Below are 27,263 nucleotides of genomic sequence, written 5' to 3' on the forward strand. Positions count from 1 at the left end.
AGACTGTTAGACTCACTGCCACAAGAAGTCACTGAAGCCAAGATTTTACTCCCATTCAAAAAGAAAGCAGCTATTTAAACACACAATAACAATAATAATAAGGGAAAAAAAATAAACACAAAGCTGAGGGAGTCTCCAGCTTCATAACCCAGGATGCAAGAAAGCATCCAAAGAGATCACTGGGCTGTGCTGGGCCATGCAAACACTGCCCTGAACCCGACTGCAGACGGCCAGAAGCCAACACCAAGGAGAGCCACACACAGAACAAACTGTCCCTTGCACACATCAACACCAAGGGTGCTCAGTGCCAAGGCAGCATCTGCCAACCACCTAAACCCCAAAAGCATCTGGCGCTGGCCAGCGTCCAGAATGTGAGGCTCGCACGATTTCACGTCTGATGGGATACTGCTTTCATTTCTTCTCCCACTCCGCAGTTGTGTTTTAGTTTTTAAGAACAGAACCACAAATTATTTGCAAGTAGGAGTCCAGTGCTTGGACTCATTCCAGAAAGCCATCTAGGCTCTTTGGAGAACATCTACCAAGATCACCTCAAATGAGCAAAGAATTAAATACTGAACATTACATGTATTCCCAGCGGAAACAAACTTGGAAAAAATCCCATTCACATGCATAAATTAAAAAAAAAAACCAAGAGAATAGTTCTAGGAACTCCCTGATATCCTCTCCTTCCACGAAAAACAACCAAACAAAAAAGCCCACCACAAGCACAAGCTGTATTTCTAAATTTCCTGACAACACAATGGATCTCTCTATATGTGATTGCTGTAACTTTGAAGCTGCTCTGAGATGGGGCTGGAGCAGACTGATGACCTCCAATGACCCTTTGCTAAATTATTCTATGATTACAAGCAGAGCATACCCAAGCATTACACAGCAATACATTATCACTCTAATCAGTATTAACCCTTTCTTCCACTGTGGCAATTTATTAAGCTCTGTGGGTTCGTCTTAAAAATTCTAATATAATTTCTTCAAAGACTTAACCATTTCCTCCTCTGCATCCATCAAGAAGGACCTTCATAAATAACAGAACAGTAAATTCAAGGGAGAAAACATGATATTAAAAGCTTTCAAAGTCTGTTACTTCTCACACCACCACATATCTTTTGGTAAGTGGTGATCAATTGTCCTCAAACAGGAAGATGCAGCACTACCTCTGACAGGCACCCCCTAAGAGTTTTGTTTTGTTTCCTTCATAAAACAAAAAAACATCAGAGAAAAAACAGGCCTACCTTGCTCTGTGGGCAGAAGCAATTAAGTCTGCCTGCTCTTACCATTGTCCCCACCCAAAATATTTTTCCTGCCCCCCACCCATCATAACAACCAGCCCAAGTGCTTGGCTGGCCAGTCAAAGTAGGCTAGTGCTGATGGCTCAGAGCTTAGCACACACACTGCCCAACAATTGCTCACTTCTTGGAGAAGGGAGGGACTCTATGACTGCTTTTTTTGGGTAGGAATATTAATTTGGGACACTACCCATCTAAAGTTTTATAAAAATTTGTCACAATGTAGGTAGTGTCTTTCAGGTGCCACTAACTTTGGTTTCATCATCTGAGTAAGAAGTGACTCAAATGGGAGAAGAGAGACAAAGGAAGCAATTGTACAAGCTTTGTGCCTTTAATAAGTCTTGCTAAAAATCCACATAAACTGTCTGATGATGAATCCATAAACAACACTGTTTATTATGAAAAGAACTTCCTCACGGACAAAAGGAAACCCAAACCCCAATCTCTGACTGGTATCATTCTCACTCACAAGGGTCCTGAGAAAAAACAAAAAATTTCAACAGGATTTCTACTAGAAATAAGTAAAGACAGATATATAGAAAAAGCCAAGGAAGACAGTACATGTAACTTTGGAGAATTAGGAAAGAAATAAAGTCCACTGCTTTCCAGTGACCCCTGCCAGCTGTGACAGGAACAGCATTGTTCAACTCCAGCAGCATTCCACCCCTCACTGCCTGGTCAGCTGCCTCAAACCAGGCTGACTGGAATTCTTTAACACACCTCTGTCCCCCTCTAAAACACACCAATCCTGCTTCCCCTTTCAAAACCTGCAGGACTCTGATTTCTCCCAGAATTCACACCAGTGCCTGGCACCTATGGATACAGGCAGGATCAACTTTTTGAGACAAGCTGAGCTAACTCTGCTCTGGGATAAACCCAGAATACTCTAAATTCTCCATGGAGTTCCCAACAACTACTGACAACTTATTTGTATGTCACGTTCCACATAACGCAAGGGGAAAAAATTATTGTGCAAACATTGAATTAAACCAACTAGGTTTCCGAATTCTTTTTCTGGTGACTCAGGCTCATGTTTTATCCTTGGAAATATTTATATCCAGAATAAAAACATACATTGGCAGTAAAACATAGCAACAGAATGTGTAACTGCACAAATATTCCACTTCAAACATGGACTGGGATCTTAAATACACAAGTTCCAAGCACTGCTCTCAACCTTCACCTTCAGAAATGAAAGTTGCTTGCAAATACTGTACAATGGAGTCCATCAAGGTGATGTGCATACATACATTCATAAACACCTTACTGGAACAGAAATAAGACTTCTGAGAAAAGGATTATCCTTCCCAGGGAGTCACAAGCAAAGAGGCAAACCAAAGAAGATCACCAAAACTTCAGAGCTACAAAAATAGCCAAATGCATACAGCTATTTATAACCCAGAGATTTATGCACAAACCACTTTTAGCCTCTTAACCTCAGGGAAACAAAGTCTGATGCCAAGCACTAATGTATGTAACAGAAATACAGAAATACAGCCTGCTGCTGCTTACTGACCACTCCTAGTGCAGCTGAAGATATTAGGATTCACTTACTAGGATTAACAGGTTATTTCAAGTGCTGCACTTCTCTCTGATAAAACAGATACCACCATCTGTTTAACATCATCAACAGGAAGATATAAGCAGACAAATTACTGATGACACACCATCCCCAGTCTCAGTCCTAATGGAGAACTCGTGTTTCCAAACTGTAAGGCAAGCTGTATTTTCTGTAGGAATATTTCATCACAAAGAATTTCAGAACATTAATTAAAGTACTTTCAACAAGTCAGGTTTTCCAATTAATTACTTTTTCCATTTAATTATATGACAGATGGATAAGGCACTAGCAAATTTGGAACAAAATGCAAGACTCGGCAGCATTGCTTCTCAAGTGACCAGTAACATGTAAAAGCAGTAAAAGGCAAAATACCAGGCACAGAGCTTAACACCATGGACTCAAAGTTTCACTGAATTTGATAGATCTGGGTAACACGCCCTCAGAGGGTGTGAGAAACAGAAGTAAAAGTAACAAACACCTGCACAGTTCTACTGCTGTGGGATACATTTTCCTCAGCTCCTTTGTTTCTCACAGAAAAGACAGCAAATGAAACACCAAGAAAATGAATGTGACAGCATAAACTTTGAGTGATGAGTTCTCTAATATCTTCATTCCCAAACGGAAAACCAAGGATAAGCTGTAGTAAGGTTGGCCCTGTTTTAGGGTGGAAAAGAGGAAAAAAAAAAAAAAAAAGAGGTAAAGCAAAAGAAAACATAAAGGCATGTAAAACACAAGAGACACGAGTGAGGTCAGAGACGAACATGAAGATGCTGAAATTCAAGAGCTCTGAAGGGAAGCAGAAGAGACGCTCCATCGTTCTATCACCTGACACGGGCACCGAGGCAGCTCTCGGTACGCTCAGCGGGAGCAGGAGCCGCACAGCAGCGCCGGAGCGGGCAGGCAGAGCCCCGAGCGCGGCGAGGGCCCCGGACCGTACCGGCACATCTCCGCCCGCACCGGGGGACGCGACACCCGGACACCGAAGGCTCCGGGACGGCGCGGTCGCTGCCCGGACGGCCCCGATGCGGCTCCGCGGCGTTGCGGGGCAGGGGCCGCCCGGAGCCGCGCTCGGACCCCCGCCCCAGCGGCGCCGGCTCCGCCGGAGGGAACCGCGGCGCCGCGGAGGCCGCGGCCGCCCGCCCGTGCCCCGGCAGGGGCTGCCCCGGGGGAGCTGGGGGGCGGCAGCCGCGCCGCTCCCGCCGCCCGGCCAGGGCAGCCGCGGCAGCCCCGCCGGTGATGCCCGCCCCGCGCCTCCGCCGCGCTGTCCCCGAGCACCGAGAGGGCACCGCCGCCTCGCCCCGGCCGGCCCCGCTCGGCCCCTTCCCCAGCCGCGCGGGGAACTCGGCGCCCCGGCTCTCCCCCCACCGCTGCTGCCCCGGCGTGGCGGAGCCGCCCCGTGTGCCGACCCCCCCCGGGTGTCGGAGCCCCCCCGCCGCCATCTCACCGTTCGCCGGTGCCGCGGGGCAGCGCGCGCCGCACGCAACGGCGGCGGGAGCGCGAGGCGGCGGCGGGAAGGCGCGCGCGAGGCAACAGCTGGCGGGGGAAGCGCGAGGTGGGGGGGGAGCGGCGCGCGCGTCCAGGCGCCAGCGGCGGCAGCAACAGCGCGCCACCCGCGCGCGCCGCCGGGCCGGGGGCGGGGCCAGCGCGGGCCGGCAGCCAACGGCGGCCCCTCCGCCTCCGGGGGCGGGGACAAGCCGTGACCGGCGGCCGCACAGCCCAACGAGAGCGCGAGGAAGGCGGGGCTGCACTTGACGGACAGGCGGCGGGGCGGAGGCGAGGCCGCTGTGACAGACAGCCCTTTGCACCAATCGGCGGCGGGGGCGGGGCTCCAGCCTTATCCGCCGCCGGCCGGGATGGGCGGCCCCGGCTCGAGGGGCGTCACCGACGGCCGGGATAGGAGGGCGGGATTAACTTGAGCGACGTCGCCATGGTCCAATGAAAATGGGGGGCGGCAGGACGCGCGCCCCCGCTGGCCAATAGCAGGCGCGGGGCTGGTGAGGGAGGCGGGCGCTTCCCTGAGGCGGAGCGGGCGGGGAGGGCCCCGCGCCCCCTCAGCTGAGCGCGGGCCCCGCGGACCGGGGGATGCGCCGGGATCTGCGGTAGGTGACGGGAGCCAGGGGGGATCCCGCCTCCGGGAGCGCCGGCACGGCCGGGGAAGCGGGGCCCGGCGGGACAAGGCCGTGAGGCCGACGGAGGGGAGGGGCCGAGTTTGAGAATACAAAGCTGTGTTTAATAGGGGTTTTAAGCCGGGCCTACCGCAGTGTTTCTTGCGAAGTGTTAAATTACCCATAGGATCAGAATAGGCTCTAAAGTGGTATTTAATCGAACTGGGGTTCTGTTTAACATGGTTTCACCATAATACCAGTGTCAGGACTTTTTAGGCGATGCTCAAGGTTTAAATCTAAATGTGTGGGTTCGTGTTATTACTGCTGAGCTGAGTGCCATGTGTAAGTTGCCCTCCTCTTTATTTTTTTCTCCTAAACAGGACAGTGTTAGCTATCACAATATCCTCGTTATGCAGATCATCCCACCAAGGTCAGTGATGCTCCTTGGATAGTTTCTGCTCACTGAAAATATTCACTCTCTAATTATCTCGGTCCTTTAATAGGAATCAGGAGCTTTTTTATTTCCACTCTGACATCCCATCAGTGTTCTCACTGAAGAGCCAGTCCGGACCTGTGGCACAGCTGCATCCTTTTCCCAGTGTCACCCAGCTTGCTGGGATGGCTGGGCTCTAGCAAAGAATCTGCCCATCATCTGTGTTTCATCATGAGATCATCAAATGCTCCATGTAATCAAACCCTTCATTGTTATGTCAGCTCTATATCCAGCTCTCAGCCTTCAAAATCTGGCAGCTTTCTTTACTTGGACTCTTAGATCTCAAAAGTACACTTGGATTTTCTTGAGTTTTCATCTCAGAATGCCTCTAAAACTGACTGGAGCCGTGCAGTCCTGCCCAGTCTGGCAGCAACATCTGTTATATCAGAGAAAGGCAGTGTAACTTCTTCCCATGCTGAATTTTCTGCCTGTTTTTCCAGTTGTGCAAGGTGGTTCTTAGCAAAGTGAAAGTATTTTCAAGTGAACAACCTTCAAACTGAGTAGCCCCATGTAATACATCTTCAGGAGCTTTGTGTTTCCTCCAGAGACAGGTGATAGCACCTTCTTTGAGTATCTGATAACCTGATACTTCTGAGAGTGTTGAGTTTCTCTTTTCCTTTCAGACCCAAGTTTCCAGTCTGTTTCTGTTTGGTTTCTGCTTTCTCCAGTTTGCTAATAAGAGAGTTTCCTTCTTGTGTTTGTAGCATTGATTTCCAGAGCTGGTTTTGAAAAACATTCTCATGAAAAGAATGTTGAAACTTCATCTCAGACCATGACTCCTCACTTTAGCCACAGACTTGCACTTGAGAATATTGCAAGTGTTTTCAAAATACTGTAAAAGCTTTAGGCCAGACATAGCAATTGTTCTGCCATCCCCTGCCAGCTGCTTTAGGTTTGTTTCTGTAACAAGAGCAAAACAATACTATCTAAACCTCCTCCAGTTTTTTCTCCCCTTAACTCTTGGGTGCTGCTTCTGAGTTTCCCTCTTCCCCAAGGAAGAGAAGGGTGAGGGGTTTGGTTCCACCCTGTCAGGAGCTGCCTTTGACCAGAGCCTTTGGTGATCTGAGCAGAGCTGAGACTGTGAAAAGCAAAACTACAAAATCCTGCTTTAAACTTTCTCTTTTTTCCTAGTTCAGCTCAGGGAACTGGCCTGATTTGGACACAAGTGTCAGCCCCAAAACAAAGAGGGGATGCACTGACTGCAGCTCCAGTTTAGATTATTTAAGGCAAAACTGGATCTTCTTACAAGAAATCTTACTAAATCCAATCCATCCAAACTTCAAACCCAGACAAAACAGTAGATCTGTGTATCAGAAGGTGCAGATTTAAACTGTAGGATGATTTCAGTGATGTACACAATTGTTGTCCCCTCACTGTAAAATAGCAGGTCATCTCAAGTTGAGACAGCAACTTTCATTTCCCTCCTTCCAGCAGCAAATCTTATCTGAGCACAGAATTTGTTCAACTTCCTAATCCTGCCAAAAACCATTCCAGTTTAAAAACAAAAGGGTGGCAGCAGATCTGTAGATTTCTGCTTGCTGGGTGAGTTCAGCACCACAGTCAGGAGTGTTGGGTGCTGTGGTAATGCCTCCCAGGGAGCAGCAGCAGCTCCTGTCCTTCCCTCAGCATTCAGTGCTTCAGAGCACAACATCACACTCCCAGCCATTCAAATCTTTTTCTAGTCTGGAATAAATCAAAGCTCATTTTCTTATTTCAGGTGAAAGATTATTTGTGTTCTAAAGGGAATTAGTAAAAATTTTAACTCAAATTTTTGAAATAATTAAAATACACATTTCAGCACCATTTCACAGGTAAAAATGATTCATTTTTGTAGCATGAAATCTAGAGGAAGATCACAGTCCTTCACACTTCTGCTTTTTACACCTGTAGTGAAAGGCTTTTGGTAGGTGCAGTGGTAAAAACTATCCAGTTAGGAAGATAAAAACTTCACTTTGATGACTGCAACAGCAGATGCATTTATCTTGTTTTTCTTTTGTCATGACTACAGAGAAATTTAAATACCCTGCCCAGCCAATAAACCTGTCTGCCAGTGTCTGAAACACTTGAGATACTGCAGGAAGCAAAGCTTATCTGCAGCCTTTGGTCACTTGAGGATGGCTGGCTGGCAGAAAGCTGGGCAGGGCTCAGTGGCTCAGTGTGGCCCGGGTCAGTTCAGCTGCAGCTCTGCAAACTGCAGGAACCCTCCAGGGCTCCTGTGCTGCTTTGGGGTTTGCTGTGGTTATTCTGTTACAGAGACAAAACTGTTTTGTTTTGTTGTCAAGTGTTAGCTCTGAGTGCCTCAGCACTGGTGCAAAATGGATCTGAACATATTCTTAACGTTCAGAAATCCCTAAATGAGCCTGACAGCTTGTTTGGGATTTAAAGTACAGTTTGTTTCACAGAACAAATTTAGATGAAGGCACTTACACAGCTGACTTAAGGCACTGCAAGGGAATGGTGGACTGGAACAAACCCTGCTCAGCTGAGCATGCTGATTATGAAGGTGTGGGTGAGGCCAGGAGTGGGAAAGCCAGAGCAAGGAATTGCTGTCCTTTATGGAATTTGCCTGATGGTGTCAGTGCCATCCTTTGATGCCCTCCCTCCCCTTGTGTTTCCTTAGGTTGTTGCTGACAGCCAAGGCCTTCCTCTCCAAGCTGTTTAAATGAGAATGTCCCTGGCGCAAAGAGTGCTGCTGACATGGCTTTTCACCTTACTCTTCCTGATCATGCTGGTGCTGAAGTTGGATGAGAAAGCACCGTGGAACTGGTTCCTCATTTTCATTCCCGTGTGGATCTTTGACACGATCCTTCTCGTGATGTTAATTGTAAAAATGGCCGGGCGCTGCAAGTCCGGCTTCGACCCCCGCAACGGCTCCCAGAACATGAAGAAGAAGGTCTGGTACCTCGTGGCCATGCTGCTGAAACTGGCCTTCTGCCTGGCCCTGTGTGCCAAGCTGCAGCGCTTCACCACCATGAAACTGGCCTACGTGTTCATCCCCCTGTGGGCCCTGCTGCTGGGGGCCATGGTGGAACTGGGGTACAACATCTTCTATGTACGGAGAGACTAGGCCAGGCCAGGAGCTTCCAGGCAAGGCTGGCACCAAATTACTGGGTTATTACCATTTTGCCACAAATTTGATCTTCAGACTAGAAAGCCAAATGAGTCAAGCTGGAGACTTAAGCTAAAGCAGACTGAAGACTGAAAGTAGATATGTTTCTTTTTTTTTATTTTAAAACTCACATATGCTCTTGTAAATAAAAGTATTTGTTCAACATAAGCTGTTCTAATATGATTACTGATACTTGTTACATGGAATAAGATATGGGTTCTTCACGTGCAGGTAGAAGACCTTGTCAAAATAACCACAAATGTTCTACCCAGAGTATCCAGCACATTGAGTAATCCTGGGAAAGAGGACTAACATTTTCTGCTACTTATCCTATCCTGTAAGTCAAGAAATAACCAGTTAACAGTAATTTCCATAAGGAGCTAAATTTGCTTTAAAAATCAGTAACAACTGACAGCAGCCAAATAAGAGCAAGAGAAGGAACACCTTTTTTTTTCTTTTTTTTGTTGTTGTTTTTGACAGTGAGATTCAGTGAGATTCCAGGGTAAAAATAAGCAGTTTTCTAAGCTGCTGAAACAGCCCATAACCAGTATGTTAACCCTAGGGAACACAGTTGGTAGCTGAGCTGTGCCAGCAGTCCTGAGATCCAGAGAAGAGGGAGACAATGGTATTTTTTTTCCCAAGTGAGAGATCAGTAATGCTGCAAGAGACTGAAAATACAGGGTGAGTGTAAAATACTGCATTTGTACCTGCCTCAAAGTGTTACTTGAACAAGACAGTCTTTAATAGCCGAGGATATGAAATTTTTGGGGGTGAAGCCTTGGCTTCATGGAGCACTGGCAAACTCAGATGTGAGGAAATGACCTTTGTCAGGTAAGAAGTGAATAGGACTTGAGGGAAGAACTGGAACTACAAGTGTATTTTGTGGGCTAAAATGCTCTTCCAGGAGATACAGTACCACCAAATTCAAATGTAGCAGTTATCTGGGACATACTGAAAATACTGATCCATTCCTAGAGACAAAAGAATGTCAAGTGAATGAAAAACAGTCTAGGGTAACAGGACATACCTAGACAAGTGTTTCACTAGTAAAATGTTAAGTATGTACATTCAGCTGTATTTGTCTGTGGAAGAAAGTATTCCTAAGTGTTTGGATTTACTCTTGCTGTTTCATCACACAAATGTGGGTAAAAACACAGAGGAACCATATTGTGGGAGACTGCTGAAAGAGCTTTATCTAAGAAAACATGTTCCATTCTAAGGCTGTGAATCTCAATTCAGAATATCAGGTAACAAATCCTCTATAAAATTAATTTAAGTCATAATTATTTCAGAATGGTTGACTGTCCTATCTTGCTAAAGAGAAGCCAGGAAAAGACAGAGACAAAAGAATTATAAACAGTAGCTGTTGTTAAAAAATGTAAAATATTTATAAATGCTTTATTTTTATTATAACAACTTGTCATCTTTTACTAAGCAAACCCAGGTACCCAGCCCGAAGATATGCACATCAGGTCATTTACGGGGAGTGCCTAGCAGGAACAGTTGTTTGGAGGAGGTGTAGCTATGCATTGGGTACTTCTGAAAAATACTTAACCTTGCTCTGTGTTTGAGACTTTTTGCCCATTCATGTGATGCTCCCGTGGAGAACTGACTTCCTTCAGTCTTGAGTGATTTTTCAAGTAAAATTGGCACTTGTGATAAGGACGAGCTGTGGGGAGGGGGTACATTAATGTCAGAACTCACTCTGAGACCTGCTGGCTACAGCACTCACCTGTGGGTGCCACAGGTACCCATGTGTGGGGTGGGGAGAACAGGGTACCCGTGTGTGGGGTGGGGAGAACAGGGTGCTGTGTGTGGGGTGTGGAGAACAGGGTACCCGTGTGTGGGGTGGGGAGAACAGGGTGCTGTGTGTGGGGTGCAGAGAACAGGGTGCTGTGTGTGGGGTGCGGAGAACAGGGTGCTGTGTGTGGGGTGCAGAGAACAGGGTGCCCATGTGTGGGGTGCAGAGAACAGGGTACCCATGTGTGGGGTGCAGAGAACAGGGTACCCGTGTGTGGGGTGGGGAGAACAGGGTGCTGTGTGTGGGGTGCAGAGAACAGGGTGCTGTGTGTGGGGTGCAGAGAACAGGGTGCTGTGTGTGGGGTGGACAGAACAGGGTGCTGTGTGTGGGGTGCAGAGAACAGGGTGCTGTGTGTGGGGTGGACAGAACAGGGTGCTGTGTGTGGGGTGCAGAGAACAGGGTGCTGTGTGTGGGGTGGACAGAACAGGGTGCTGTGTGTAGGGTGCGGAGAACAGGGTGCTGTGTGTGGGGTGGGGAGAACAGGGTGCTGTGTGTGGGGTGGACAGAACAGGGTGCTGTGTGTGGGGTGGACAGAACAGGATGCTGTGTGTGGGGTGGACAGAACAGGGTGCTGTGTGTAGGGTGGGGAGAACAGGGTGCTGTGTGTGGGGTGCAGAGAAGAGGGTGCTGTGTGTAGGGTGGGGAGAACAGGGTGCTGTGTGTAGGGTGGGGAGAACAGGGTGCTGTGTGTGGGGTGGGGAGAACAGATTTCATCTGCGCGTCCCACTTGGTTCTGTTCTGCAAATGGGACCCAAGCCACAGAGCCCCTGCCTGGAATGCAATGCCACTCCATGGCTGGCAGCTGGACCTTGTGCATTTGTTATGGCTGCTTTCAAAATTTCTGAAGAGTATCTAAAGCCCTACCTCCCATTCAGGTAAACTTTGATGACCCGCTTAACAAGCAGTGATACAAGTGTGGAACAAGCATTCAAGCACCTGAGACGAGGTGATTTTATCTGCACACACACACTTACCTGTGGTAGGTATGGGACCAAGCATAAAATAACACCCATAGTAGTTTTCTTCTGATGATTCTGGAACAATAAAATTCCCAACCTCCTTTTCAGAGGATGCCAGGACAGCCCTGTGCTGCTCAGGAGAGCAGAGCAGGTTTCCTCAGCCAAGCTGACAATGGTAATTGATTGTTATGACATAAAACAAAAGATGGAAGAATAAGAACTGGCTTCATTGGAACTTGGTGTATTATTAGCAAGATAGGCCATGAATGGTGACTCTGCCCCCTTAATAAACCCCTTCTCTTCCACAGATGTAACAATTATCAGAAAGTTTGGCATCTCTAATTAACTACAATCACACACAGTTCCTACAAATCTCCTTGTAATTGTTGCCTCCAATTCAAGAGAAAAAGATCAGCAATATCAGTTTTGGTTGTGGGTTTGGCTTTTTTTTTTTTTTTAATAAAGTTTACCAACCTTGAAATAAATGATTTGGAAAGCTGAAGCAGATGCTTCTTGCTGGTGTCATACAGAAATCACACACAGCCAGACAGAAGTGCTCAATTTTCCAAGTTCCTTGTCCTTACAGGGGAACTTGGACAAGAGCATTTCCCTTTTGAGAATTCTGTATCACATTTAACTGACCTGAACAGTGATAAGATCTTTGTGCACACATCTCTGCCTTATCAGAGCTTCATGCAGAAGGATCTGTGACACAAAGTACACTATGGCCCACTGTGACCTCTCCAGAAACAGCTGCAGGAATTAATTACATCTGTTCATAATTACACTGTTCTCAAAGGTGCTGATGACAGCTTGGAAGTGGAACCAATTTCCACCAATCTCCTCACACATTTTCCTAAATTTACCAACTGATCTTCAGTAACAAGATAAAACAAGTGAAAAGCAAATTTGCTGAAGGTGGCAGGAAAAGGAGAGCTCCATGCTGAGATGACTCACACTGATTTGTGATAAAAAAGGCACAAGGATGTCTCAGCTCCCTGCAGCAGCTGATGGGGGGCAAAGGAGAGAACCTGCCTTTCAGGAGCTTGGTTTTAAACTGCAATTCAAAAGCTTGTTGAAACCAAATGGAAGTATTTCTGTGCACTGATGATATATATTGGACTTGGAGAGATACATTGCACATAATTTCTCTCTTTCCATCATTTATACAGGTTTGAACACTTCAGCATGCACTGCAGGTGAGTATCTGCTTTTGTCTGATAACAAAAATCATTAACACACGTGTGAAAGGTCATGAAACTGAAATTTGCAATTGCCAATTCTTACTGCTTTTCTTGATTTGTCACCATTTTAGAACAGTATCCAGTTTTGTGTTCTTTTTATACTTGAAAAATGCAGTTCTGTGACATGTGCATCCCCACCTGTAACAAAGTTTAACCTGAAGGCTCTGAGAACACGTGCAGACACACACAAAATGCACTGCCAGGCACAGAGGGCAATAACAAAGCCTGAACTAGCTCAGGACAGGGGTACACAACCATTTGAGAGATGCATTATCAGTCTTATTTCCTGATACATCTGTAACACAGTACAGAAGCAAAATGCTTGCCTAACCTAATGAAAATTTTCACATTTCCACAGTGTAGAAAGTTGGGTGACACAAAGTGGAATTGAAAGTGAAAATTATGAAACTCCCAGAAACTCAGAATTTTAACATCAGGTGTTCCCTATTTTAACATCAATATAATTTTGGGAAAAAAACCCCAAAACATAGCTTTTCAGTCAAAAAGCTCCTGAATAATTGCATGCTTAGAAATAAATTGTTTGAATTTACTAGCATGGAAAACGGCACTATCATGTAACACATTATGCTTTTTAATTAGGATTGCAGTAAAAACAACTGTGCTGAGTTGTGAAAAGAACATTTGCACCTTTTCACTGTAACTTTACTGGTTTTTAAGGTTTTGATGGAGTTAATCTCCCATAAGAGCCCTGCAGACCTGAATGGGCCTGGGTATCAACTTGCTGCTGAAAAGCATCAGGCTTTGAGAACTTAGGGAATCTCTGCAGCTGGACCTAGAGTACTGTTCAATAGAAATTCTGCATTTTTTACTTGGATTTTATTGAAGTGGGATAAAGAACAGGAAAATCTGCTATTCAGTGATGCCATTCCATCTGATCTGCCTTTCCTAACAAAACCAACATGCCAAGGAGACAAATATAAGAAAACTCTCCCCATGTGCAGAACAACAGCCTAAGAGCAAGAAAAAGGAAAGCAATGAGAATGTGAGCTTAGTTCATCCACCTTAATTTTTATCTCAGTGTTCCTTCTGAAGTTCATGAAAAAATCACCGCTTAAAGATGTTTTTTAGTCTAAAAATTCCATTTCTGTGATTAATTAAAACACTCAGTTGCTTCAGCTCACACTGGCAAGTACCTGGGTGTTACTCTTGCATGCTAAGAATAAAGATTTTAGCAGCCTTGACTTATGTTACACAGTCTCCCACACACAGGTCTAATTCTCAAGATTTTCATCTCCAGACACCAGGACCAGCTTTCTCTGCTCACTGCCCCACTTTGGCTCAACACAAGCAGCTGAGAAAGCTCCCATAAAAAGCACAGTCCTTAGAGCACAGGCCTGAGCTGCACCCAACATGGCACCATCATTCCATGGATGGCAAATTCAATGAGAAAACATAGTATCAAAATAGCTATTGAAAAATCAAACTTGATAAAAATAGAAGTTTAAACTGCTGTTTTAATCAATGTTTGTATCAGGTACACCAAATATTAAAGGACTATTCAGGACTAACGCCCTCATTAGTAGGCTCATCTATCAGCATGACCAGAACAAGAGAAGATCAATGTTTAGCTGGCACTCAAGTACAGCATCAAAGCAGAGATCATATCAGCATCAAAGCACAGAGAAAAACAGTGGTTAGAATATAATACACTAAATTTGCAATGTCAGTATCCCTGATGATTCTAACAGAAACAGCAACCTAAATATTGTGAAGTTAATCACTGCTTCTGAACAGAACACAAAATAACTTGCATTTTTAAGAAAAATGAAATGAGTGACTGATGGGAATCAGTTCCCCAAATATTCCCACATATGCTGCAAATTCAGTGGGATCTGCACAAAATATCAGTAAGTTCTATACAATTTTAAAGTGCATTTCATCTGTTTAAGAAAGTAATAAAATATCAGCTGAAGACAGTGACTCATAATCAAACCAAACATTCTTGACAGTCATTCACAGCAAAGCACAAAGCAGTGAAAATTTGTTTTTTCCATTTCCAGCTTGGATACATCCTGCTAAGGTACAGGCACTGTGCTGCCTAAACACAAGGCTCTCTACACACCTGACCACTACACGAAAATAAATAAAATGACACTTGAGAAGCTTGAGGAGTTCTTTGATCTCTTGATCAGAATCAGTACAGCTTTCAGCCTAGCAGTGACACGTGGCAGTGTGCTATCTCACAACAGTTCATTCTGCCAATGAACAAGGAGAAATCATGGATTTATTTTGGTCAATTCAGCATCTTATTCACATGCAGATATTAGAAAACAGTCATTTTGATAAATGAACACCAGTCTTGTGTTTCTTGGAAGACTTACTCAATTTTCCAAATCTGTGGTGTTTGGATTGCTTTCACAGCATTCTACCATTTCAGATTTCCATTTCCTACATCTTTTGCAATTCCAACTTATTTACTGTGCACATGTATATCCACTTAAAAATCAACTTTATTTATCACCAAGGAATTCTTTCACAGATGAAGAATTAAATCATCACCCTCTAAAATAATACTTTATTTCTAATACTAGATAGAGTTAATATTTCAGTTAAAGTAGTATTGAAATATTCACTATAGTAACAAGGAAGGGAAAATCTGCATGCCAGCAGTACCTGTAATGAAAATTCTTTCAGAGTCAATTTTCAGGCATTTGGAGGGCTGGGAGTGACACAACACTGAGTAACACTTGTATGTAACACATGAAGTCAGTTGCCAGTGAAATGCAAAAGATCCAATAATAAGAAAAGAAAAAAAAAAAAGGTAGCTACCCCCCTTGAAAGCTTTTTTAGCAACTGTAACAATGCAATTCTTTGCTACCCAAAAAATATGTACCAGGATCTAGGAAAACATCTAATTTTCTGCACATCATGTTATTAACTGGAACACCACTGCACGTGCAGGGAGATGGGAACAGCACCAATGGCCTCGGGCAGCTCTCTCCAACCTGCACAAGAACAAGGGCCAAGAGAGACAACTAAAACACTGGAGATTTCAGCCAAAATAACAAAGGTTTCTATATCACCAGAATCCAGAGAAGGGGGAAAAGCAATAAGCAAGGACTAATTGCAGTACAGCAGAACACATGAAAGATTTATTGCTGAAGCAAAAGTCTGAAGATGAAGTTGTATGCAGCAGGAATAAAGGCTACAGCATAGGACTGAAGCAAGGCCTTTGTCAAATTTGGGAGGTGACATTCTCAGAAAAAGTACTCCCCTCTCAGAGGACAACCTCATTAAAATGAACATACCACAGGGAGAGGACACTTCTTTCAAATCTTTTCTTTAAAAAGCAAGTAAAAACTAAACATTAATGCAGCCAGACAGCCGAGACTGCAGACATCTGTAAGTGCAAAGGGAGGTCTGGCAGCCATTGAAAATCCCAATATGGTTCAAATTCTGTCTGCAAGGAATTCTGCCTGAAGTGGGAACCTAGTCTGTCTCAAAAAACCAAAAGAATATTTAAAAACTGCAAAAAAGCTGCCACTTTAAAACATCTCTTAAAATTCTGAAAGTGGTAAGAACAAAATGGGTTGAATATGTGGGCACTTCAGAAGCAAAATCTCAGGACTAAGATACCTGAGCAGAAGTTCAAGACCACATCAGCCAAGACCACTGAGCAGGTCTCCAAAAGGAAACAAAGTTTGCTCATCATTTTCAAAGATTTATTATTTCTGTCTGAACAAGGCCTATGCTGCAGAACGTTGGCAGCTGTCTGGGGGATGTGTGTCCACACTTCACTAAAATCTGACAGGTTACCAAAAACGACTTGAATGAACCCAAATGAAGGGTCAGTGCGTGACCAGCACACCAGTAAGATTCGTTATTCTGAGTCAACTAAATAGCTGTGGGAGTTTGTTTAGTGTGGGTTTTCTTTTAAAAAGCAGTATCTGGGAAGAAGACTCTTTGGCTAAAGCTGGAGCCCTCATCTACCCCAGCTGCAGAGCTGAGTGCTTGGTGCTGCTGCTCTCCCATGGGCAGCACAGAGCACAGGAATGGCCAAGTAACTGTGCTTGGATGTTCATGAAGCCAGAGATTACAGGTGGAAGCATTATTTCCAGAAAATCCAGAAAACAATAAAGGGAGCTGAGGCCCCGTTCCTGCTATAAGGAAGGCTCACATTCTTACATGAACAAATTAATTTTTTCAGATCAGAATCTGCTAGAGCAATAAAATACCACATCACACGTGGATCATTTGCTCACAGCAAAGGGGAAAGAAAGATCCCTGAGGCTGGAAAACTGGTAGTAATCTCTTAGCCAGCATTAAAGAACACAGTAGTAAGACTTAAGTATGCATTAGCCACATCCAAGAGACTCACATTTCTATTGCTTCTCTAATACATATTTATGGCTGTATAGGAGTAATGTTTAGCAATTCAAATATTGATTTATAATTTCTTGACAGACATATTTTGGAGTAAACCAATCAGGGCACTTATGTAATAAATAGCTGATTTTAGTGCCACCTGTGAGTATGCAGTAATATTTTAAATTTTAAACAACCTATAAGGAAAAAAACATTTACAACAGAAGGACCTCAGGTAGTTGAGCTGGACATTGCCTGAAAATCACATTTTTCTATTGCTACAAATGAAGCCAAAGTGACCACTAATTGCATCAAAGTTTATAATCTGGGTACTTAAGGATGTACAACTTCCAAAAATGTTATACAGAAAATTCCTAACAAAAATCAGAGATACAGAGGGCTTTGGAAATAATAGGCCTTGGATGTGAAATTTTACATATTTAGCTGAAGGACAGGCTGTAGGGCAGTTCACTGCTGTGTGCAGCTATCCAAGAGACACAGATCATTTGGCTGTGTTGGAACTACACAGGAGTACAATACACAGAATAAATAGGTTCATGACAGAGTTACCAGGTCAGATGCTAGCTAGCCTTGAAATTCTTTTCCCTCAGAACACAACCTAAAGAATCCAAGTGCTCCATAGATAGGGAAAGAGAACAGTTAACTTGGACACTGCTGTTATTTCCTTAATGAAACACCTCTTGCTTCCAAACTGTGACTTATGAGGAGCCTTCCCAATACACATGTTGGCAACACAGCCTCTTTACTACTGCCTGGCACTGTCAGCACAGGGACAATTCAAATCCAGTATGTCTCTGTGAATTACAGGTCACTGCCAAAGTTGAGGCCTTTTTAGCTTGGTAAGTAATGACTTAAAAATTCTTTTAATTGCAGTCAGATAACAGATCTGAAGGAGTGGTTGCTTTTTTGGGTTGTTTTGTGGGTTTGTTGATTTTTTGGTTGGTTTTTGTTTTATTTCTTTTTAATGGGAAGTGGAACTGTCTGAAGTGTGCCCTGAGCTGGGCCAAGAGGCAAAGCCCAGGAGAGAGTTTGCTCTCTTGCACCTGCTCATCTAGAGAGATGCAGGCAGGCACTGGCAGCACTCCTGGAGCCCACTGTGTGTCCAAGTGCCCTCCAAACAGCCAGTCTGACTCCTTGTTCCTCATGAGCATCTGACAGCAGGAGTTTGGGGAGTGCCTGAAATAAGGAACTGTGTGAAGGGAGGACTGATTCTGCCTTCTGACTAATCTGCATTTACAGAGATGCCTCAGCTCTACCTCAGTTTGCTACAGCTCCTCACCCTCAAGGCATAAGGGCATCCTATGCATTAGTGGCAGGTAGAAACATAACCACTAAGAGAGGCAGTTGAACTGAATTATTTTTTGCAGACCCAAAAATAAAACCAATCTGTTATTATGAACCTTTATTAAGCGGCTCACATTTCAGTATAAATCACACTAAAAAGATTCTTAAAAAAGATATTTACACTACAGTGCTGACACATTTAAAATGAAAAAATTGGTATAAATAAGCTCTATGGAAAAGCCTGGAATTGTCAAAAAGAATTCTGGCTCATCTTACAAAAAATATATATGTTAAATGTCAGCTCTACTCTAAAACCTACAACTCAAAATTATTTAAAGACTTCTTTATGTTAAACCTGCAGTGTTTACAGTGCATCTGGCCCTAAGTGCTTTGATACTTCACAGTTATGGACAGGCACTGAGGAATGTTACAAAGCTACATAACTATTTTCTGTAACAGATGCGAAGACAAGTCACAAACTTGCCTCACAATTTATGATCTTTACATTATTACATCATTAAGTTTAAAAAGGAATTTAAAACCATATATACAAATTTAGCACAAAAAATCATCCTCTCTTTGTCCATGCAATTTTGGATATGATGAGCTAGGCTGCCTTGTATCATCTGGATGTACGTGACCTCCAGAGCACAACTTGCCTTGTAAGTCCTTGTTGCCGGTTTCAAATTTAGAATCCATTTCCAACTTTAGTGATGTCAACTCAGCGTGACCCAGCCTAGCCTGAACATTCTGTCCCCCGATGTCATTGGGTGCCACTGTCTTTTCAGCAACATCAACATTCATGGGCTCTTCTTTTACTCTGAGGGATGCAAGAGGTTCATGTTTTATGGGCACAAACTCCTGCTGCAGGTACTTGGTCTGCAGAGCACCTGCAAATTTGGTGTCTTCGGAGGTATCTTTGCTCATGGTGCAAACTCTGTCAGTCTGAAGTCCAACAACCGAAGACTTGGGGTCTGCAGAGGTCCCTGCTTCAACAGGATTTGTGTTTTGAGAGAGTTCTTCCTCTGAATGATAAAGCTTGAGCCGGATGTGCCAAGCCAAACTACACACAGCTGAAACTGTTTTGAACTGGTGCACGACATTCCTCGGGATGAAATAAATGTCATTATCGAATAACTGGATCCTGGCATAGCGAATGCCTTCCCTTCGCAGCTGATTAAGCTTTGCATCATCAACCCACTGGACACACTGTCGGGAAAAGGTGGGCAAAGGTGAAAACTCTGACAGCACTCAGAGGCCACTGACCATCAGTTCTCAGTGTGCTTACCTGTGAGAGTGGAGGCTCATGCAAATCTAACTGCATTCGCTGAACTACCTCCAAGAAGTCCTCAGCATGAAAACAAATTACATCTTTGGTTATACGAGGCTGCTCACACCTACACAAGAGTAACAAGTGCACAGTCAGTGGCTGAAACTACCATGCTGCAGAAAGTAACAAAAAGTCCGCAAGCAAGGATAAAGCAAATTTTTAACTTAAAAAAACGCAACAACTCTACCATAATCAACAATAAAAAAAAGTTGATCAGAACAGTTAATTCTAAAACACAACTCATTAAACTGGTTAAACAAATTAACTAAAATTTCTTTATAAGTGGAAGTAAAGGCAGCAATAAAAGGCCAACAAAACGCACTATTTTCCATTTCTATTTTTAACTGGCCTCTTGGTTGCCTACATGCTGAAAGACAGCTGTCCCAGATACACTGGGCTTACTCTGTCAGCACCAGCACCCATCAGGTACCTGAGCACAGAGCAGTCTGACTGGGAGCCCTGTGGCAACCCCTGCTCAGCACCTCAGCCTCCAACACCTTGCCCAGAGTTGGGAGTAAAAGCTGAACCTAAATTAAGCTGCCAAAATGCCAGGAATCAGTCAATACTGGCATCCTCCACAAAACATCCCTTAAAAATACATCCTAATTATGCTCACCAGAGAGAGCTACACAAGAGCAAAGTCTGAATAAGGCTTTGTCTCCATATTCAAATTGTTACGAGAAACATCTCTAGTTCCAAAGCATCTCTCCCAAAGAAATACACACCATTAATACAGCTCCTCTGGAGACAACAACTAGAATCAGCTCACAAGAGGAAAAGGCATCTACAATCCTTATAAATTCCTGATCTAAAGGCCAAACTCTGTTCCTCACTGAAAACATGTAAAAAATAAAAGCTCCACATACTTACTTTAGAGGGATGTTTGCATTTTAGAAAGACTTTTTAAATTTAATGTGATTATATGAAGATTGCATTTATAAAGGATAAAGCTCACCTTGGAGCAGTTTTGCAAGGCCAGTTTCTCAGCCAGAGAGAACCTGGTTGGAACTTTTGTCCTTCCCCCTCTGTAGCCCCTGGGCTGACAGGAATGCAGCAGCTCCTCAGTGGGCACAGGCTGCACAGATGGGAGCAGGGATCAGAAGGCAGTGCTGCCCTCCTGCAGCAGGGCTGGTGCCTCCTCCCTGCAGTGCAGCCCTCACCCTGCCTCCACCCTCCAAGCATGGGGTACAAGTCAGACACAGGGGCTGGGGAGCAGCTGATGCAGCAGAGCTGAAACATTTTCTTCTGAAATATTTCAGAATCCAATAGATGTTCAAGAGCCCTTTTTTAAAAGCAAGATGAGCACCTATTTTTATATAAAGATATATATGTGTCCTGTTATTACTGTTCTAGGAAGCAGGCAATGGTGTACAGCTCATTCAGGCTTTTTAAACATAGGAGACATGTTTATTTTATTTAGGTCATGGCCTCAATAAAGCAAAAAAATAACCAGTCTGAGGCTATTTCCAGGAGAAAAAAAAAATCCCAGATCAACTACTGAAAGTATGCTAGGGAGACTCTTCAGACCACATATTTTACTTATTAAAGATTAACATGTGTCTCTGTATTTTGATCCATATACTGCTGATTTAAACACTGAAAGCAAAAAGCTTCAGAAACACTTCTAACCAGTGGTGTTAAAAATATTAACTACATTCATCTACCTTTCATAATGCAGGCATTTATTTTTAAAATATGAATTTGCATTTGGAGTCCCAATATTTGTAAATGAAGTTAAGACTTAAAATAATTTTGCACACTTAGAGAACTTCAATCCAAACTGATGTGTTCTCCCAGCAGTATCTATTCTGGTTTATGCATTGTCATTCCTACTCTCAGTCCATATGGATCTGTCCAAGAGCATGAGGGATCACCAGCTCTGTGCTGCAATTTTGTCACAGAACACAATATTCCTTTTGCAAGCAATTGAGAAAAAATACTATCAGATAATTTTGAATTCTGCATTTGCAGATTTTATCTTTAACACAAATCTGACATGATATTTTGCAAAACCTTCATTTTAGGTATCACGTATCTCCCCCCAAGCAGAACTACAGCACAGATGTTCAGTTAATGTCCAAAAGGACACTAAAGGAAAACAAACCATAAGATAACTTCAGAAAAATCTATTTAAGCCTAGTAGAGAGAACTGCTAGAACTGGTTTTGGCAGTATTTTTTCACCTTAACCTCATTCTTCAAAAGGACTGGATTCCTTTTGCTGTGACTTTTCAAAACAGATTCAAAACTAGAGGTTTCACCACTAATATTCCTGGCCTAATGCATAAAGACTGGCAATATATAAAAAATTCCTATGATCATACAGAGAAGCTCAACTTCAGTCTCTAGAACACAAACCTGAAAGCTGTTTGCTGAAGCACAGGTTTCATTTTGCCAACAACAATGCCAAAAAGTGCCTTTTGCTGTCCCTATAAAAACCCACCCAAATTTCCCACATAAAAATTTTATTTTAATTTCCATAATTAAAATTTCACTGGCACTTCACAAGTTCTAAAGCTCATTGGGTATCACCAATGAAAATGGCATTAAATAATCAGCATGATCAAACCTGCATTTATCCAATTATAGTTCAATCCTTAAAATGTTTGCTAGCAATAGTCACAGTTGTTCTGTAAATTGCAAATACTCAAAAACTGAGCAATTTTACAAAATACCTCAAATCAAGATCCTGTCACAATTGAGAAAGGACAAATATTTTTTTTTCTTCTTCAAAATAAAATGTTTAGTTTCAATGTCTGTTCTCTAGCACCATAATCTGCTTTTTGCCTTTCAATTGTTCTGTTCCTGTCTGTTCTTAAAGACAACATTTATCCCACCTAGCATTAACATTCATCCCTATCAACTAGGAAATAAATCCTACTTGCTTTAAATCTACAGAACTTATAAAGCTTTTTTTTGCCCACTCAATCCATTTTTATGGATTTAGTTCAGGCAGCCCAGGAATTGTTTTATTTTCTCCTCACAGAAAGCATTATTTTTATGTACATTATCTCATCACTGAAACGTGCATTTTTACTGCCATGGTGCCTTAATCACCCCAGAACCTCTTCAACTTTTCAGATTTGTTCAACTACTCAAACAGATTAGAAAAAAGAAACAAAACAAAACTGAGCAAAAATCAAAACTAGATTTTTCAAAACTTGTCATTCATGTTGTTTCCTTTAAAATAAATCCACCCACAGATTGTAAATTACAGCAAAACTAATACCTGAAATAATTTCAATGTGCTACATTAATCCATGATGTTTCATTTTCATAAGCCCTGATTAGTTCTCCTCATGTAAGTACAAGTGGCTTTTCAAAATTACATAAAAGTGGAAAGGGAAGGCAGGAATTATAATTTAGGCCAAATCAAGCCTGAAATACATAACTTTTGTGTTGCTTGTGTTGTATATTTTATTCCTCTCCATATATCAGTTACAAATTTTTTATTCTGAATTAAAAGATACATTCAGTCTTTACACTGAAATAAAATACTGATATTTCTTTTTTATTCCTCAAACTGAAGGACTTTCAAGTATGCTACAAAGCTATAGGATGAGAATGGGAAGTTCCCAGACACTTAATCTCCACAGACATCCAAGTTCAGAGGGTGGGGTTTTGTTTGGTTTCTTTACTTCCTTTGCAAGTCCCTCTCTCAAGTGTGCAAAGTGGAATTTGAAACACTCAGATCTACACAGTTATCTCAGCTCTTGCCCTGCTACTACTGCTCAGTCTTAGCTCACCACAGCACAGTCAGAGCAAGCAGGAAGCTGAAGGCTCCCACTGTCATCAACCTGAAGAGGAAGGAAACTGAAAACCTCAGAGCCCCAGAGACAAACACAGTATCATCTGAACAATCCACTTCTTCCCCAATGACAATTATTCTACTTTCTGTGTCAATGAACTCATTCACTGTAACACAAATTCACATCATTTTATCCACAGGGAATTCGCTTTTCTAATTTCTAGACAGACATAAAGAAAAGGTATTTATAGTGTTTACATATGCAAAGGCAACCTCCAAAACTAAGATCATTCTTCAAAACTAAGGTCATTCCTCACGGTCTGAAGATGTTGAAAAATGCCTCTTCAATGTGGACCAGGAAGCCCATATGGTCATGGGCTTTTTATTTAGTTCACATGTAAACAAGCTTCAAACGAGGCACATTTCACTTCCTGAATCTCACACAGCAATTCACACCAAATATATCACCCAACTTCCAACAGGATTTTTCCTAGGTGAGCTTCCATAAGTAAATCAAGGTTGTAACAACCATGACTTGGGAAGCAAAAGCATAAGATCTCTGTGTATCTCCAGACAAAGAACTGCCAGAAGGTCTCTCCATGTGCACCTCTGCTGCAGTAGCAGCTCAGTCTCTATGCACCACTTGAAGCAAAATGAAGTGAGAGGTCTTTTTACCTCAGTAACAGCAACTCAATTATAGCAATTGAGCTGTCACTGCCAGGAACCTTTCTGGTTTCAACCACATAGCAAAGCCACATGCAATTAAAGAGAGCAGACAAACACCTAATGCTCAGCCAGCACCAACGAAGTCGTCACTGAATCTTTAATCCTAGATTAACCTATTCCACACTCCTTTCCAACTACAAATGGCAATTCAGGCAAACATTTTCCAGTCACCTAGGTGAAGGCAATCAACACCTACCACTCCCCACAGTGCACAGCCTTCAACACCCCCACAGCAGCCGTGGTCTGTCGCTCAAAGCCTTGTCCTATGTGATCCGCATGGGCTCGCGTCCGGTCCTCAAAGAGCATCTCACGGGGCTCACTGGTTCGAGGTAGGTACTGCAAGTTTTTGATTTCATTGGTAGTTCTGCATAAGAAAAACAGTAACAGTGATATAGAAATTTCTATGAATTATCTAATTCCCATCATAGCCAATAGGACTGGTCATCTACAAAAAAAAAAAAATTTCCTTATTTTAAATGGATTTTTTTTATAATTTAGTTTGTGTCCATGTCACTGGGCACTGTTGAAATAAGTCCTTTTTACAACTTTCTGTGAAGTGCCTAAACACATTGATACGATCCCACTGAGCATTCTTTTCTCAAGAGTAAATCCCACTTCTCCCAGGCCACCAGACATATTCCAGCATGGCCATGTCTGTCTTAGCCTGGTGAGCCCAGAACTGGGCAGATACTGCAGATGCATCTCACCAGGGATGAGCAGAGGGGAAGAACCCTGTCCCTCCATCTGCTGTGCTGCTTGTGCTTGAAATGGCAACTTCCCAGGATGAAGGTGACACTGACTGGCCTGCAGTTCCCCAGGTTCTGCTTCTTACCCTTCTAAATGATTGGAGTGGCATTTGCTTTCCTCCAGTCCTCAGGAACTTTTGCCAATTGCCATAACCTTTCACAGACAGTGGCCTTGAAGTGATACTGGCCAGGTCCCACTGCCCCTGTGGGATATGACCCATCCCAGTAGGTCCCACAGGCTTGTGTCTGTCTAATCTGCATGTCTAGGAAGTTTCTTAATCTGATTTTCCTCCACTGAAGGCAAGTAGCCCCTGCTCCAGACACTCTTACTGTCTCCATGACAGAGCATTTCCTGAAATTAAATCTCACTAGAAAAGACAAGTGCAAAAAATGCACTCAGCCTTTTCTGTGTCCTTTGTCCCCAGGCCCTTTGCCTCATTCAGCAATACCTTCCACTTTCCTAGTCTTTCTTCTACTGACCATATGCTGTGGGAGTCCCTGCTGCCCTTCACATCTCTTGCCAAATTCAGCTCCAGGTGGTGTTTGGCTTTAACTGCATCCCTTCGTGGTTGGACAATGTCTCTATACTCCTTCTGAGGCACCTGCCCCTGCTCCCACATCTCACACACTCCCTTTTTGTGTTCCCATTTTGAAAAGAACTCCCACGACAATTCCTTATGACATACAACACTCAAGTTCTGCAGAGGCTGTCCCTACTCTTCAGCTGGTCCTTATACCCAATGCCACAGCAAATCTTAAAGATTCCACTTAATGTTGGAGTTGTTACCTTTGAGGAGAGAGAAAAGCCTTTGTCCCCAGAGGTCACAACCATCTACTCACATGTAACAACAGGGGTATCAATTGCAGTCTCGTGGCATGTATCAGTAATTGCATGTGTGTACACATTTTCCTGAAGTTTTCACCTTACTACAGCTCCAAAAATGACCAGCACCTTAGTTGGCCAGACAGTAAAAATTAAAACAAAAGTTCCAGATTCTTACATTACAAAACAACAAAACTGATTTGGAGATGGAGATTTACACTAATTTATATTAAAATATAATATCAAACAGTAAAAGGTTTGGGATAAAATGAATTTGTAAAGAAAACACTACTAACCAGACATTTACCAAGAAAAATAATTCAGCTTACCTCTTCCTTTTGAAAGGTGACTTTGGCATGTCAGCCACAGGGATCATCTGCTCTCCTGGCCGTACCCACATTATGGGACCATCATCACTGTCCTTACGACTCTCTAATTTTAAACTAGAAAGTGTTCCCCATGGCAGTGTACACTAATGGAAATACAAGCCACAATTTTCAAGTGAGTTACTTTAAAAAACTTGTTAAAAGCAGCCTTTATCTCTCACAATAAAAGCACTTATTAGAACACTCAATTATCTAAACAAGTATCACATACTCTCACTTTATTATTATAACAGCACCACAGAGCATGGTGTCCCCCTTCTCCCAGCCCATTCCCTTCTGCTCTTACTTTTAAGAAGGGTGATTCTTCCAACATATCAAGGAATTCAGGGAAGTAATCCCCCACTTCCTCATCAACTGCTCCAACCAGGCTGATCTGTCTCATTGGGCCAGCTCTATACGTACCATGAGAGTATGTTCTTTTTACCTACAAGTAGAATATGACAACACAAGTTATACCAAGTCCTCTACTGTGCACAATCCACATTCCATGAGCACCTGTAAACTCTATGCTTATCCTTTCTGAGATAAAAAGATTTTAGTCCTTCAGTCTCCAGTGTATTTAAGATTATTATGAAGTCAATTACTACAGACAAAGATAGATCTTATTAAATATCCACAACAATTTGTATTTTAACACCTGAAGGGTAAACTGGAGTAACTATTTATTGCCTTTCAAGAGGATAACACTCCAAACCAGTAACTCTAAAAAGTTATCAATGTATATTATGCTCAGTGACTAGTCAATAAAGATTCTTACCTGGATTACTCAAGTCTAGCTGAATTTCTACCTTTTCTCTTGCAACAGGCAGAACTCTGAGTTACAAGTAATTTAACTCTAAACATTTCCTCTGCTGCTCATCCTCTCCAGTACTGCCTCTTTGTGAGCACATTAACCAGAGCAAATTAATGAACACAAGGCCCATAAAGAGTTTGTACAAAAAGTGAAACAATGATCATCACTCCTTCATTTTTGTTGTGCTAGCACATCTTGTGCTCCCTTCAGACTTTAACAGCTGTAGCATTCACCTCTCATGAGAAATCTACTGTGAAATTTGAACAGAAACACATCTTGTTTTAAGGTTTTTTCAACAATCTGATCTGTTGTGTTAGATCACCTAAGTACTCAGGCATGAGATTGATGAGGATCACGTCCACTTTAGGCTTCTGATTTCCTATTTAACAGGCTGAAGGATGCTGGCATTATGAGATGAAATATGAAGAGCTCAGGATGGAGGAAAGAGCAGAGGGATTACTGCACACACCAAGTAAGGCTCCTCTACGACACCTCTAGACATT

General features: G+C 43.0%; 3 protein-coding genes across 5 annotated transcripts in view; 1 reads left to right on the forward strand and 2 right to left on the reverse strand.

Moving 5' to 3' along the window:
• Window positions 1-27,263, reverse strand: part of PHTF2 (putative homeodomain transcription factor 2) — a 97,123-nt gene that overhangs the window by 58,423 nt on the left and 11,437 nt on the right. Inside the window, exon 1 of one of the 2 annotated variants that reach the window (XM_059472250.1) lies at window positions 4,313-4,430. The exons of the other annotated variant lie outside the window; for it this stretch is intronic. The gene's annotated coding sequence lies outside the window, so the exon portion shown is untranslated. Of the gene's footprint in view, window positions 1-4,312; window positions 4,431-27,263 lie in introns of those variants that run through there. 2 annotated transcript variants of the gene reach the window in all.
• TMEM60 (transmembrane protein 60) lies at window positions 4,878-8,743 on the forward strand. 2 transcript variants are annotated; one of them, XM_059472533.1, is made up of 3 exons: window positions 4,906-4,967; window positions 5,354-5,403; window positions 8,087-8,743. In XM_059472533.1, exon 3 carries the CDS (start codon window positions 8,129-8,131, stop codon window positions 8,531-8,533), a length of 405 nt encoding a protein of 134 aa, XP_059328516.1. In that variant the 5' UTR covers window positions 4,906-4,967; window positions 5,354-5,403; window positions 8,087-8,128; the 3' UTR covers window positions 8,534-8,743. The 2 variants fall into 2 exon arrangements, with proteins under 2 accessions (XP_059328515.1, XP_059328516.1); XM_059472532.1 differs by lacking the exon at window positions 5,354-5,403 and having other exon boundaries at window positions 4,878-4,967.
• Window positions 14,037-27,263, reverse strand: part of RSBN1L (round spermatid basic protein 1 like) — a 46,581-nt gene continuing 33,354 nt past the window's right edge. Inside the window, exons 4-8 of the mRNA XM_059472247.1 lie at window positions 26,254-26,391; window positions 25,911-26,053; window positions 24,209-24,376; window positions 19,499-19,607; window positions 14,037-19,419 (exon numbers count right to left, since the gene is read on the reverse strand). Coding sequence (XP_059328230.1) covers window positions 18,766-19,419; window positions 19,499-19,607; window positions 24,209-24,376; window positions 25,911-26,053; window positions 26,254-26,391 — 1,212 coding nt within the window. The 3' untranslated portion in view covers window positions 14,037-18,765. The remainder of the gene's footprint in view (window positions 19,420-19,498; window positions 19,608-24,208; window positions 24,377-25,910; window positions 26,054-26,253; window positions 26,392-27,263) is intronic.

The sequence above is a fragment of the Ammospiza nelsoni genome, chromosome 5 (assembly GCF_027579445.1).
Source record: "Ammospiza nelsoni isolate bAmmNel1 chromosome 5, bAmmNel1.pri, whole genome shotgun sequence".
NCBI lineage: Eukaryota > Metazoa > Chordata > Aves > Passeriformes > Passerellidae > Ammospiza > Ammospiza nelsoni.